This window comes from Chrysochloris asiatica, unplaced genomic scaffold, assembly GCF_000296735.1.
Source record: "Chrysochloris asiatica unplaced genomic scaffold, ChrAsi1.0 scaffold00062, whole genome shotgun sequence".
In the NCBI taxonomy this organism is placed as follows: Eukaryota; Metazoa; Chordata; class Mammalia; order Afrosoricida; family Chrysochloridae; genus Chrysochloris; species Chrysochloris asiatica.
This window is the reverse complement of record NW_006408580.1, coordinates 11,092,325-11,106,491: the sequence shown is the minus strand read 5'-3', so window position 1 is coordinate 11,106,491 and position 14,167 is coordinate 11,092,325. Positions and strand designations below refer to the sequence as shown.

The following is a 14,167-nucleotide window of genomic DNA, read 5'->3' as shown; positions in this document are numbered from 1 at the left end:
TCCAACCCTCACAATCAGTCCTGATAACAATTATTCACCATTGCATCACAAGAGACCCATCTGTATTTCATTTCATCAGCCCTTCCTGGACAGGCTGGACACCACTCACTGGAGACTCTCCCTTCCTCCACGCCCTCTGGATCTAGGTTCCCTCTTGAAAGCTTGTAAGCCAGTCACTTCTTGCCTTTGTATCCCTCCCCACATTTTGGGTAGCCAGTGTCCAAGTTGCCCATCCCTGTCTACCCTTTGTGTGGAGGGGGGATACTGATGTTTTAAAGAAAAGAGTCCCTGTCTTTTACAAATAGTTTGCAGAAGAAATTCTATGAGATCCAGGACTTGTTTTCAAAATAAGCCGGTTGTAGGGAGATAGGTAGAGAATGAAAGCAACATACTTAGATAAAACAATTTTGGTCTTTTTGTGGACAGTTGTTGAATCTAGGTAATGGATATGTGGGAATTTGCTATACTGGTATCTTTTATTTCCATATATGTTAATATTTTTAAAAGAGTATAAATAAAAATGGCAGAATCTTACATGTTTATATACTTTGTGGGTTTTTTCATGTAAATAAAGAATAGAAATTTATAAAACTCTACCTCACATAGACCTAGTAGGCTTATCCCATGTTTATTAAGATTTCGTGTTTATCCCAAATTTTTTAAAAAATGGTTCTTGTTAGGATAAAACAGACTTTTGTCATAATGCCTGATTCAGTACCAAAACCCAAACCTGTTGCCATTGAGTAAATTTTACTCATGGTGACCCACATGTTTGAGAATTGCATAATACTCCATAAGGTGTTCAGCGGTTGTCATCTCAAGGATGTAAATCAGGCCTTTTTTCTCTGGTGGTGCTGTGTGGATTTGAGTCTTCAACCTTACAGTTTATAGCTGAGCCATAAACCGTTTGTGCCATCAGGGTCCTGTGATCCCTAATACAGGTGCTTAATATGAAGTAAAGCAGAGACAATTATGGTTCCCTTTTTACTCTTTCTCTTATACTTATTCAGAAAAAAAATGTGCCACTATGTATGCAAAGGTATGTAATAGATTCTACTCTCAAGGAATTCACAGTTAGTAGAGAGGTAAATGAAAAATCAGTAAAATTCACATGCCTTGTAATACTGTTGCTGTAACACAGTGTATAACAGGGGAGTTAACAACTTGAGTCAGAACTGTCTGACAAGTAACTACGTAATAAAAAACTGATTGGGTCTTTTGTCATGGATTTTAAATCTTACACTATTAATTAAGTAAAGCTTAGTGTCTTCTATGTGTTGGTATTTTCTATGTGTTGGTATTTTTTATTATTCCTTTTATAATATTCCTTAATTTTTCTCCCATCCAAAGAAGACTATGACAGCAAGGGAGAAATGTGAGCAGGGCCTGTTTAGGAGCATAGAAAAGATGTGCAGAACTTTCCCAAGTACTTAGATGAGTGTGGAACCAGTCTGTTGTGTCATTTATCCCCCTGCAAGTTCATCTGAGCCCACATGTAGAAAAATATGTTGTCCTTGTCTAGAATGGGCGTTTGCAGAGGGATGATATGTGCACTCCAAAGTTACAGGAAGGAGATGAAGCCCATATTGTTGGCAATGTGAAGGGCTTTTTATATAAACCACCATGGGTTGTGAAGTGAAAAAATATATATGTAAGGAGGTCATCCTGAGGGAGTGGTGATGGATGAGGAGCAAATGGCTGGGTTCTGGTTATGTACAAATTATTTACTCCAAGTAAAATGGTTAACTGTTTCCAGGTCAACCAAGTTACTCATGATCAAGCAGTGGTGCTACAAAGTGCCCTTCAGAGTATTCCTAATCCATCATCTGAGTGCATGCTTAGAAATGTGTCCATTCGTCTTGCTCAGCAAATATCTGATGAGGTTAGTACTAAACTTTTACAGTTCTGAGATCCTGGATGGGTTCATTTCCTTTTTTGACCCTCTTTGAATTTAGAAAGAGCCTTTATCACCATTGGAGGCCTAGTTTTTATATGACCACTTTAATCACTATCTCAGTTTAATGATTTCTTAGCATGAATATGCTCTGGTATTATTAGTTCTGTTTTTAATCTACTTTGTTGAGGTATAATTTATATACAGTAAGTAAGTAGTACTTAAAGAACATATAAGTCAGTGAGTTTTGACAGATGTGATTACTTGTGAAACCACTGCCACAGTCAAGATATAGAACATTTCCATCACTCTAATGTTCCTTTGAATTCCATCCTTCTGTCTACCTCTGGCTACAGTTAACCACTGATCTATTTGTCATTATAGAGAAGTTTTTGTTGCCTAGAAGTTTATATAAATGCATCATTCACTATATTCTCTTGTGCCTGGTTGATTTAACTCAGAACAATGATTTTGAGATTTATTACTTTTGTGTTTATCAGCAGTTGCTTCCTTTTTATTTCAGAATAGTATATCATATTCCATTATGAGTATTCCAAGTTTTGTTAATCTATATACTTGGTGATGGACATTTGAATTGTTCTCATTTTTTTGGCTGTGTATAAATTTGTGATGAGCATTAAGTGTTCTGTGGATATAGGTTTTCATTTCTTGTGGAGACAAAACTAGAAATGGAATGGTTATATCACTTTTGTATTGTAGTCTTTTGAAAGATGTTTATGGAAATAGTAAAGGGCTAGATAGTAACTTGTAGAGCGTCCTTTCTGGTATTGTTAATAAATGGGACACAGACAACATGGAAACGTACGTGCTTATTTATGATCATTCATATTCCTTTTAGAAGGAGAACCATTTTTGTTTTTCTAGTAATTGTTTCACTTTAATATCCTATCAACAGTATTAATTACTTGCTATTTTACAGGCTTCAAGGTATATGCCTGATATTTGTGTCATTAGAGCTATACAGAAAATTATCTGGGCATCGGGATGTGGGGCGTTACAGCTAGTATTTAGCCCCAGTGAAGAAATCACTAGAATTTATGAAAAGGTAAGAATTACTATGAAAACAGATTCCTTTTCCTTTTGAGTAGTTTATTTTTAGTTTTTATTACCATTGTTATCTTTGAAGATGTAATCACTTATATCTTAATGGATGAAAGTCAGTTAATTGAATGTTTTAGTTAAGATGGGAGTATAGTAAAATTTTACATTGAAGTACTTTAGAATCTTCCATGAGGCTGTCTTAAAAGAAGCTGCCTTTTTCTACTTCTCACTGGGGTCAAAGGTCTTATATGCAGTGTGCGTTCTCCTGTTACTTTGAATTTTAGGCACATCTTTGGCTCAGTAGAGCTTGCTTTGTATGGCCAACATAACCCTACGTTGCTCCAGATACATACATATTGTATTGTATGGTGCTGACGTACTCACAAGGAAACAACTAGAACAGCTATTCTCTTTCAGACTGGTGCTATGATTATTATTTTTGATGAACTATCACCAGATTAGAATTTATTAGCTACCGACCTCAGATATTTTTCCAAACCTTCCTGAATGATTATCAAGATAGTTGCTTTTCACTAAAATGGCACTGTAGATAAACTACATATTAGAACTCGTCAAAAATACATGATTCTTGAGAACAGAGTGATTGTGCAGAAGAGCACAAATCAGAAGGTCTCTAGGATCCATGAGAGACCGAGAAACTGGTGATAGGTTTAGTATGCTTCTTCACTCCTTGGGACATTGTAAAATATGGGAATTAGACTTTATTTTTTATGATAGTTTTCAGACAATTTAAAAAGCTGCTCAAGAGTTGCAGGTAAAGAGACTGAGGCCAAATGGTTTAGGTCAGTAGGTAAGTTTTAAGTGCTGATTCAAAGTTGTGAGAGAATTTTCTTATCTAAATCTCTAGGTAATTGGTTTCTGATTATAATTTTATAGACCAATGCAGGCAGTGAGCCCGACATGGATGATGAACAGGTTTGCTGTGAAGCACTGGAAGTGATGACGTTATGTTTTGCCTTGATTCCAACAGCCTTAGATGCACTTAGTAAAGAAAAAGCTTGGCAAACATTCATTATTGACTTACTATTGCACTGTCATAGCAAGTAAGTATCTTTAATTCCAAGTAACTTTTACCTTATTTTTATAAGCAGAATGAATTCATGTTGACGAAATTTGACATAGAAATCAAATAATTTTCGGTCTCCTGCCACCTTGGTGGACAAGAAATGTTTACTTAACTATGTTTTGCTTCAACCTAAATTTGTTTGATTTTTGGTCTCTGCAGAGTACCAACATTAACTCTCAAAGCACTAATTAATTTTTTCTCGTTTTAAAATTCTCATTAATTTAAGAGGAATACATTTTAGTTCAGCTTTTAAAGTGACTTAAAAATTTTTAATTGACACATTAGCTCCCTATATTGGCTTCTTAGGTGTCAAGTTTTTGTTTTGTTTATTAAAGTGAAAGTTGTTAATTCTATGAAATTTATAAGGCAAGGTAATACTTTAAGAACTTACACGCATGCCAATTAGAAAACTTTCATTTCGTGAGTATTTGGTCAGTGTCTTAGATATCTGGTGCTGCTATAACAGAAATGCGGTAAGTGGTCATTTCTTATGAAAACAGTACAAGGCCAGCTAACTTGGAGAGCATCCTTTGTGATGTTCCCATTGCAAAATACACTAGATCACTCCTGCCACATTAACATAACCAAGACAACCCATTCCCAAATGAGATTAAAGCCACTACAAACAGAGACACAGAATTGGCAACACATATGTTTTAGGAACGTAATTCAAGTCATAACATTCAGTGATAGTAATTTTGTTCCAGATTTCACTTTTTATGTAAATCCATCATAAATTTGTAGAAAATGTTGCATTCCTTTTGTATCAGAGGAGTCCTGTGCTGTGGGAGGATAAGCATTCAATGCAAGGTCTGGTTGAACCTCAAGGTCTGCTGTTGGAACTCAGCAGCGACTCCTTGGGAACCCTAGACAGGGTCGCTGTGGGTCAGAACAGACTTTGATGGCACTTAACAACAATCCTGACCTTCATATAAAAAGTAACTTTAAACTTGAGTATAGCATTGTAAGATTAGCACTGAACTGTGAACCACAATCAGTCTTAAATACATCTCATAAAAAGGCACAGAAAATGTTTGATTTCCATTCTATCACATGCTATTCAACAATGACAAAACTCAGTGCTGAGACAAGGTTAATATAAAGTTGACATCAGCAATTTGCTGAAATGAAGCTGAAAATCTAATGTACATGATTTTAATGAAGTAGCTTCTGCTCACCCACCCCTGATGATACTCCAAAGTGATATTGTAGGCCTCAAATAGGAGTGTATACTATTAAGAATTACTATAATTTTCTTGAAGATAGCTGATCTCGCCTGGTCAGAACCCCCCCCTTTAAATCACATTGATCCTGCTGCCTTCTTGAGAAGACTTTATCATTAAACAACTCTGCACATTAAAAAAGATACATAGGTTGAGTCTGTTTGCATGGGTGGGGAGGGAGGGAGCACCAGAGCAAAGACAGTTAAGCAACAATTAGAGAATGAAGTCATTCCTATTTGGAGGTAGGCCATTTTTAAAATTTTTATTCTGTGTTGATTGTTTTAAATCTGAGAATTAAGGAACTTAATTTATAACATGTATTTTTACTTATAAGCTTAATGAAATTTTCCTTGCCACATAGTGGGATAAAGTACTGTAAAAAAAAGCATTCTGTTTCATTATGCTTCTGTTTTGTTGGCTTTAAAAATAAAAGGGACACCCTAAGCTTAAGGTCTTCTTGAGCATTAGTTTTTGTTTTTATGGCTGCAACACCATTGTTTAGTACTAAGCACCCCTGCAGTTCATTCATTCTTTAATTGTCTGAATATTGACTGCACGTTCAAAATCCTGTATCTTCAGTTTATAAACATTTGATGACATAAAACTGACCTGACTTCAGTTTGTTGGCAAAACCTCATCTGAACAAAGTCTAAAATCGGAATCCCCAAATGCATATCTGTTCCCTATGGTTTTAAATAAGGAATTTGTGTACCTGCACACATGAGGCTGCCCTTTATGTTGAGTGTATACTTGAATAATTAAATAGGTGTGTGTGGGTGGAGTTTGATCAAATTCGTGGGGGAAATTGCTGCATCTTTTACACACACCCCCCAAACTTTTCAAAGTCTTCCCTCATGTATTTTCTCATATAACTCATATCTCCTTTGAAGCATAAGCTATGTAATTTAAGCTTTGCTGATGAGGAGACTAAAATTGAAAGTAAAATGACTGACAGATTGATACCATCACTAAATGTAAAAACCATGAATCAAAACAAGATTTTCTGCCTCTTGAGTTTTTGTAACTTTATCTGTAAAATTCATCAACAAATGTGAGTGGCACTGGACTGTTAACTGCAAGGTCAGCAAGTTCAAACCCAGCAGCTGCTCCTTGGAAACCTTATATAGAATCGCTATGAGTGACTCAGTGGCACTTAACAATAAGTGTTTAAGTGTCCCTGCTTGGTACAAGTGTTGAAGTTTTTATCTGCTAACCAGAAGCTTGGGTGTTTGAAAGTACTTGGGAGGCATCTTGTAAGAAAAGTCTGGTGATCTACTTCCAAAAGGGCACAGCCATTGAAAACTCTTTTGAAAGATCCATAGTCTTTTTACTCGGATACACATGGGGTCGCCATTTAAGTTTGCCACTCCTAAAGTAATGTTTTAGGGCAGAGCTGAGTAGTATGCTTCGGTGTGTAGAAGAGGGAGGAGAGGAGTAAAGGCTCTTACTGTAAAGGAGGTCAATAGTATATACAGAAGGCTTTTGATGCCAAGTGCTAAGAAGTACTAGAATTTAATATGGTAGGCAATCTCATTTGTTTATATGGTAAATATTTATTTAGGGGTACCTGTTGTATGCTAGAACTCCTGATGTGTCGGTGTTGGATAAGCACTGGACTACGAACAACTCATAACAACCCTGTAGAGGGTTTCCAAGGTTGTAAATCTTTATGGAAACAGAAAGTCCCATTTTTCTCCCAAGGAGCAGCTGGTGGATTCAAACCGCTGCCCCTGTGGTTAGCAGCCTAACATGTAACCCGTTATGTCACTGTCACCAGGGCTCCTAACTGAGGATGTAGCAGTAAATAAAGCCTACAAAGCCTCAGTTCTCCAGCCATTTACTTGAGGACAAGGGAGTAGATTGGAGAAAGGAGAGACATACAGGTAAACACAGTAGGTTATATAGTAATAATTGCTATGGTGCAAAATAAAGCTAGAAAAGGAATGAATGGAAAGGAGGAGTTGAAAGTTTTGTATAGGATGATCAGAGAGTTTCACTTAATTATTGTCGTTACGTGCTGTCTTATCAGTTCCTATGTTTGAAACCCTGTTGTAGGGTTTCCAAGGAACAACTGGTAGGTTTGAATTGCTGGCCCTGTGGTTCGCAGTCCAATGTAAGTGACTTTGAAACAAAAGCCTTGAAAGAGTAAGGTGGATGTAAATGTCCTGAGGCAAGAACATGTCTGACTTGTTAAAAACGGGGTGGAATCCATTGAAGGATTTGAGCAGAGGAATGATATGCTCTGAATTCACATTTTTAATTTATTGTGGCTGCCGTTTTGAGGGTGGGCTATTGGGTGACTATTTTAAATCACTATAATTACGCGTATGTTATGGTGCTGTGTGGGTTAATGCACTAGACTTCAAGGTTGGTTTGAACTGTAAAGTCGATGGTTCAAGCTCACCAGCCACTCCTTCGAAACCCTATACAGGGTCGCTATTAGTCGGAACCTACTCAGTGGCACTTAACAACAACAAATAGGCTAGGGCACCTAATGGTGCTTGAGTTCTAACTGAAAGGTCAGCAGTTTGAACCCATTAGCCACTTCATGGAGTAAAGACCTAGTGAACTGCTTTCATGTAGGTAAAAATTACAGCAGACAAAACCCTTGGAGGCAGTTCTATTCTGTTATATAGGAATTGACTCAACAGCTACAATAACACAGCAACAACAGGATAGCAAGAGTGACGAAACACCTTTGAGAATCTGATCAAAGTTACTGGCCTCCCCCCCCCCCCCCGGTGTATTAGTTGTTAGTGCTGTCAAGTTCATTCCGACCCATAGCGACCCTGTATAGGATTTCTAAGGAGCAGCTGGTGAGCTTGAACCACCAACCTTGCAGTTCTAATGACTTTGTAGGCTGATGTACATGTGTGGAAATGTTTGGATGTTTGCAAGGAAGGTTTGTGAAGCCCATCCATTGATCGTATAAATCAGGGGGACTTAGAAGCCCCAGAAAGTTTCGCAGGTCTGAGTTTGGGAGATTCCCAGTAAATTGAAGTTAGGCTTATGTTTTTAAATGTACCATTTATTAAAATTATTTTCTGTGACATGGTCACTTAGAAGAATGAAACCTCTGTACAATCAATCCTCTGTTCGTAGGGAATTTAAGAGGAGGAGGAGAACTGACTTTACTTGGGGAACTAGATTATGTGTTCATTTTTGGGCTGTAGAGATGTGCTAGTCTCTGAAAGACTTGATACATAAGCATACATCTACATACACACACTAGTTCCATTCATGCCCTTTAGAGTGTTTTTTTTCTCCTAAAATTAAATGTGTCTTTTCATAAGTTAGTACATGAAATTTACTAATTGTTTTTCTAGGAAGCTGTGCAAAGGCAATCTAAGTTTTTAAAAAGATGATATTAGTCAGAAATGTTGCTGCTACTTGACTTGATGATTAGTACAGACAGTCTCCAGGTTAAGAAGAGTACCAGCCCTAATTGTGTCTTAAACAGTTGTAGGTCAGTTGAACAGGTGCGTACAGTTCTTATGTAGCCTTTTTAGTACTAGAAAATGCTCTTTTCAGTGATTTTAAGTGCAGCAAATGAAGGTGATTGTGATGGAAGAATTTGTTGCGAGTTGGGGGGGTGGGGTTGGTTAAATATTAGTTAACAGTAAAGCAGGGCTTCAAAATGATGACACCCACCCAGCTCAAAGATTCCACTGCCTACTCTACAGCTTTGAATGTTGTGTGGCTCTCCACAATCCTGCCGGTAATCCAGTCTCAGGAATCAGGCTCCTAAAAGTGCTCACTATACTGCTTCCTAGTCTCCTATTCCAGGGCTTCAACTCGTTGTTTTTACCATTCCAGTTACTGTGATGAATCACCCACATTTTTTAAAAGTTCAGGTGTGTTTTTGTTTCACTTCTTGGACTATGACAAACTGTTTTGGATTGGTTCAAAGCCCTGCTTAAAGGGCATTGGTCATTTCCTAGGACTGCTGAAATCAAGTACCACAAACTTGGGGGCTTAAAACAACATACTTTACTCCTATCTTAGTTCTAGAGGCTAGAAGTCCCAAATCACATTTGTCTGGGCTATACTCTCTTAGGTGGCTCTAGGAAAGAAACCTTCCTTGCATTGTAGCTTCTGATGACAATTCTTGGCTTGTGAACACATCATTCCAGTCTCTGCTCCCTCTTCACATGGTGCTCCTCCTTGTGTGCGATAAAAATTACTTGACTGTTATATTACTCAACAAGTAACTTACATCATTTGAGAATATTTGAAAGGAAACTTGTTAAGGTGGTTATTTTGAGTTTGTTTTATTTATGTATGCCCTTCCTTGTTCCAAGATAGATCAGAACTGCATAAAACACTAAGAGAAAATTACGTTGACTTTGGAAACTTAAATAATGGGAAAATTAAGAGATAAAACTGCGAGGGAGGTTAGTATACAAAAATGATGTATGATGTCCTATACTTGGGAGCTAGAGCTTTGGTTCAGAGCTCTGCAGCAGTTAGCATAAAGACAGACTTGATGCCTGTCCACACAATTTATTTCTGGTGTCTAGAAAATAGACAAATCTTAAGTCAGCAGATACTAGTCAAGCATCTTCAGATGCTGTCTGTCCTGGGTGCCAGGAAGTCTAGCATCTAAAAAGCATAGCTTTTGTTCTGAAGAACTTATATCTGGTGGCCACAGAACACCTAAACAAGTAGCATTTATACATTTGGTAGTTGTTTCTTGAGCACCTACTATGTGGCAGACAGTCTTCTAGGTTCTGGAGGCCTAGCAGTACACAGAATGGTTGAGCTGTCTGCCCTCTTTGATTTATTCTAGTGAGATCTATGTAATATATAATAGTTAATTTTAAAGATAGATTTTAGATCCGTAATGATCAGATAAAATTTCCAATACTGAGACAAGAGACAAGTTTTTCCCATAGGTCTTCATAGATTATTCATATGATAACAATATCCTGTGGTTCTTAGTCTTCACTGTACATCAGAATCACCTGGAAAGTTTATTAAAACATTGCTGGTAGAGAAAAAAGTTCACTACTGGTTACCAGAGTCTGGAAGAGGAGAGGAATGGCGAGTTACTGCTTTTAAGAAAAGCTTGAGTTTCTATTTGGGATGATAGAAAAAGCTTTTGGCAGCATATAGTGGTGCTAGTTATACAAGATGGTAAATGTAATGAATGTCACTCATTGATTTGTACACTTAAAAAAGGCTAAAATGGCAAATTTTATGTTTAAAAAATTTTATCACAGTAAAAGTCTTTTAAAAAAACAACAATGTTTCTGATCCAGTTAAGTCTTGAAGGGACCTGGAAATTGATTGCATTTTCTAATAAGTTCCTTTATGCAGCTGATGCCACTGATCAGGGGAGCACACTGTGTGGAGACCAGTGGTACAATATATATGATAATTGAAGCCATTTCCTTATTGTACTAATTCCACCAAGCTATTACTGGTGTATGGTGTTCTGGTGTGGTGTTGTGGGTTAATGCGCCAGACTTGGAAACCGTTTGAACTGCAAGGTCATGGTTCAAGCTCACCCAGCTGCTCCTTGGAAACCCTATACAGGGTCGCTGTGGGTCGGAATCAACACTACGACACTTAGCAACAACAAATTACTGGTGTGGCACTGTAAGGAAAGCGCTAGACTGTAAGGTCGGTGCTTGGAACCCATCATTCACTCCTTGGAAACCCTATACAGGTTCGATGTAACAACTCAATGGCATTTAACAACATTTGCTCCAAAGCATAAAAACAATTCTATGGAAGGTCAAAAAGATATGGTCTACTGCCCTGCCTGAGCATTTGCAACCTGTTCTGGGATAGAGGTGTTAGAAGGCATTCCAACCCTACAGGCTTATGTTCTATTTACCTATTCCTGCCATAGGAACAGTCCAGGACCAGCCCCATTCCTAATTCACAGTGCATATTTGTGGTGGTGATGGTGTACTGTGGAGTCGGTTCCGACTTACAGCCGCCCTGTAGAGGGTTTCCGAGGCTGTAAATCTTTACGGGAGCAGAAAGCTGCCTCTCTTTCCCATGGAACAGCTGGTATTTTCGAACTGCTTTGAGGTTAGCAGCTCAATTCGTAACCACTACGCTACCAGAGCTCATTAAGAAATTATTTAACTCAGAAATTCCAGAACTCTTCGGCGACAATTTAAAGTCATACTCCATGCTACACAGACACACAGCCTGAGTTTATTAATGTATTGATGACTTGAGTGCTCTGTCATTTTATTTTCTTCCTCATTGCTCTCTCCTCTCATTGAGCTGTGGTGGCATCCTCCCCTATGAAAATAATATATTAATATGCATTCTCCCCCCCCCCCCCAACCAGAACTGTTCGTCAGGTGGCTCAGGAGCAGTTCTTCTTAATGTGCACCAGATGTTGCATGGGACACAGGCCTCTGCTTTTCTTCATTACTCTGCTCTTTACCGTTTTGGGGGTAAGATATTCTATAATATGCTTATTAGTGGAATTCATTTGAATAAGTATCAACATTCAGGAGTTTATGGTTTTGCATTAAAATTAGATCTATCCCTATTTATTTAATATAATATTGGCAGTTTCCCATATTATTTACTCACTTGGTTCTTGTTAACCTGGGTTGTTATTATTTTATTATTTTTAGAGCACAGCCAGAGAACGAGCTAAACATTCAGGAGACTATTTCACGCTTTTAAGGCACCTTCTTAATTATGCTTACAATAGTAATATTAACGTGCCCAATGCCGAAGTTCTTCTCAATAATGAAATTGATTGGCTTAAAAGAATTAGGGTAAGTCGAAAATTAGTACTTTGTTTATCGTATTACTTAAAATATTTCAACAGATGGTTTGTAATTTTAAGCATTTTAATTAACGCAGAAAATACCGAAGAATGGTAAAGACCAAAGAATATATTCTGTGTTGGTGGATATTAGTAACTCTAGATTCATAAAATGAGAATACATTACTAGGTGTTTTGTTTTTGTTTTTTTTTTTTTAAATATGCTTAATTAGCTTGAGACTTGGAATGCTGATGTTCACACTTAGGGATCTTTTGCAGATTCTCATTTAAAAAAAAAAAAAAAAAAGTTACTGAATTACTTCCATAAAAAGTTAGTCTGGTATGATAGATTAGCACTTGAACTTAATTTTGTTTTAAATTGTGAATTGACTGAAGGGTTACAGAGTAGATCATCATCACTTTTACATTCAGCAAATTATATATTTTGCTTCATTACAATGATTGCAGTCCTCTCCATGTGCCACCAGTTAATAATATTTACCTGTAATTCCTTTAACTCTGAGCTTAATTCCTTATACTTTTTATTAGGCAAAGTTGTGTGAGAATTTAGTTCTGAAGACATTTATAGCTTTTAACCATAAAAATCAGCATTTCTTCTAGAGTTTGTAAAGCCTACTGCTAGAGAATTCTGAAGAAGAAAAAAAACTATTGAATGTAAAGGTTTGCAGGATTTGTCTCTGAAGTTTCACTTATCTTGTGTTCTCTTAAGCTTTCTTCTTCCTTCTCAACCTTCTCATAAATTAGGCATTTGATACCTTTTTCTTTGGCAGGATGATGTTAAAAGAACAGGTGAAACAGGTGTTGAAGAGACGATCTTGGAAGGCCACCTTGGGGTGACAAAAGAGTTATTGGCCTTTCAAACTCCTGAGAAAAAATACCATATTGGTTGTGAAAAAGGAGGTGCTAATCTCATTAAAGTAAGTTCGATCTTCTTTGTCCTAATTCATTGTTGTTTTGTGCCTTCCAGTTGGTTCTGACTCATAATGACCCTGGATAGGGTTTCCAAGGAGCAGCTAGTGAGCTTGAACCACCAATCTTGAGGTTCAAACCAATTTTGCTGTCCAGCATATTAACCCACAGCACCACACCAGCACTGATATTTTCCTTAGCACATCTGATTAGTATGTAGTATTGCATATGTATTATTGCATATGTACATATTGTATATGTATATACATATGTGCATATTGTATATGCATATGTACATATTGCATATGTAGTATTGCAAGTCAGGCTGCTAATCTCATGATCAGCAGTTCAAAACCACCAGGAGAAAGATGAGGCTTTTCTGCTCTAGTAAATATTTACATCCTTGGAAATTCTATACAGGGGTCACTATGATATGAGTCTAAATGGACTCCATGGCACATAACCACCACCTCTCTTTTTTCCTACTTGATTTTTAAAAATCTTTATAGGTGTAGTAGTCACTTAAGAAATACAGCTGTCTTTATTTAAAAGTTGTTTCTAAAATTTGCATATAAATAAGAATTCATTCCCCCCCCTAATGTGATTTGAGTGAAAGTTAACAGCAAATCGGTTTTCCATTCAATAATTGATACACATTCTGGGTTTTTTTTTTTTTTTTAATGTTTTATTATGAATTATGTGATAGTTTACATGGGAGAACATTAGTTTTACATTCATTCTATCATATATCTCATTGCCATGGTTACAGTCCCCTCCATGCAATCCTTCCCTAATACCCCCCAGTTACCCCTCTCTGGATCTAAAGTCTCCAGCTGCTCCATCGCTCCAAGTCATCATCTCTGGCTCCATTTCAGGCATCACTGCTTCTCTGGGTAGGGTCCCGCTCTCTGCTCTTCTCCCTTGAATGTCCTAGGGACCTCTGCTCCTAGACTGAAAAGTTAATCACTCCCCTCCTTGCTATAAAACATCTACCTTTTCATTTCCAACCCTCACAGTCAGTCCTGATAACAATTATTCACTATTGTATCACAAGAGACCCATCTGTATTTCATTGCATCAGCCCCGCCTAGTCAGATTGAATACTACTCACTGGAGATTCTACCTTCCTCCAGGCCCTCTGGATCTAGGTTCCCTCTTGAAAGCTTGTAAGCCAAGTCACTTCTTGCCTTTGTAGCCCCCCTGCCCCCCATTTTGGGTAGCTAATGTCC

At 37.4% G+C, this 14,167-nt stretch overlaps 1 protein-coding gene across 2 annotated transcripts in view; it reads left to right on the top strand.

Moving 5' to 3' along the window:
• USP9X (ubiquitin specific peptidase 9, X-linked) overlaps positions 1–14,167 on the top strand; it is a 94,335-nt gene that overhangs the window by 55,405 nt on the left and 24,763 nt on the right. For both annotated transcript variants that reach the window (XM_006864266.1, XM_006864267.1), the window contains exons 23-28: positions 1,757–1,882; positions 2,835–2,960; positions 3,854–4,020; positions 11,577–11,685; positions 11,872–12,018; positions 12,800–12,946. In XM_006864266.1, coding sequence (XP_006864328.1) covers positions 1,757–1,882; positions 2,835–2,960; positions 3,854–4,020; positions 11,577–11,685; positions 11,872–12,018; positions 12,800–12,946 — 822 coding nt within the window. The remainder of the gene's footprint in view (positions 1–1,756; positions 1,883–2,834; positions 2,961–3,853; positions 4,021–11,576; positions 11,686–11,871; positions 12,019–12,799; positions 12,947–14,167) is intronic.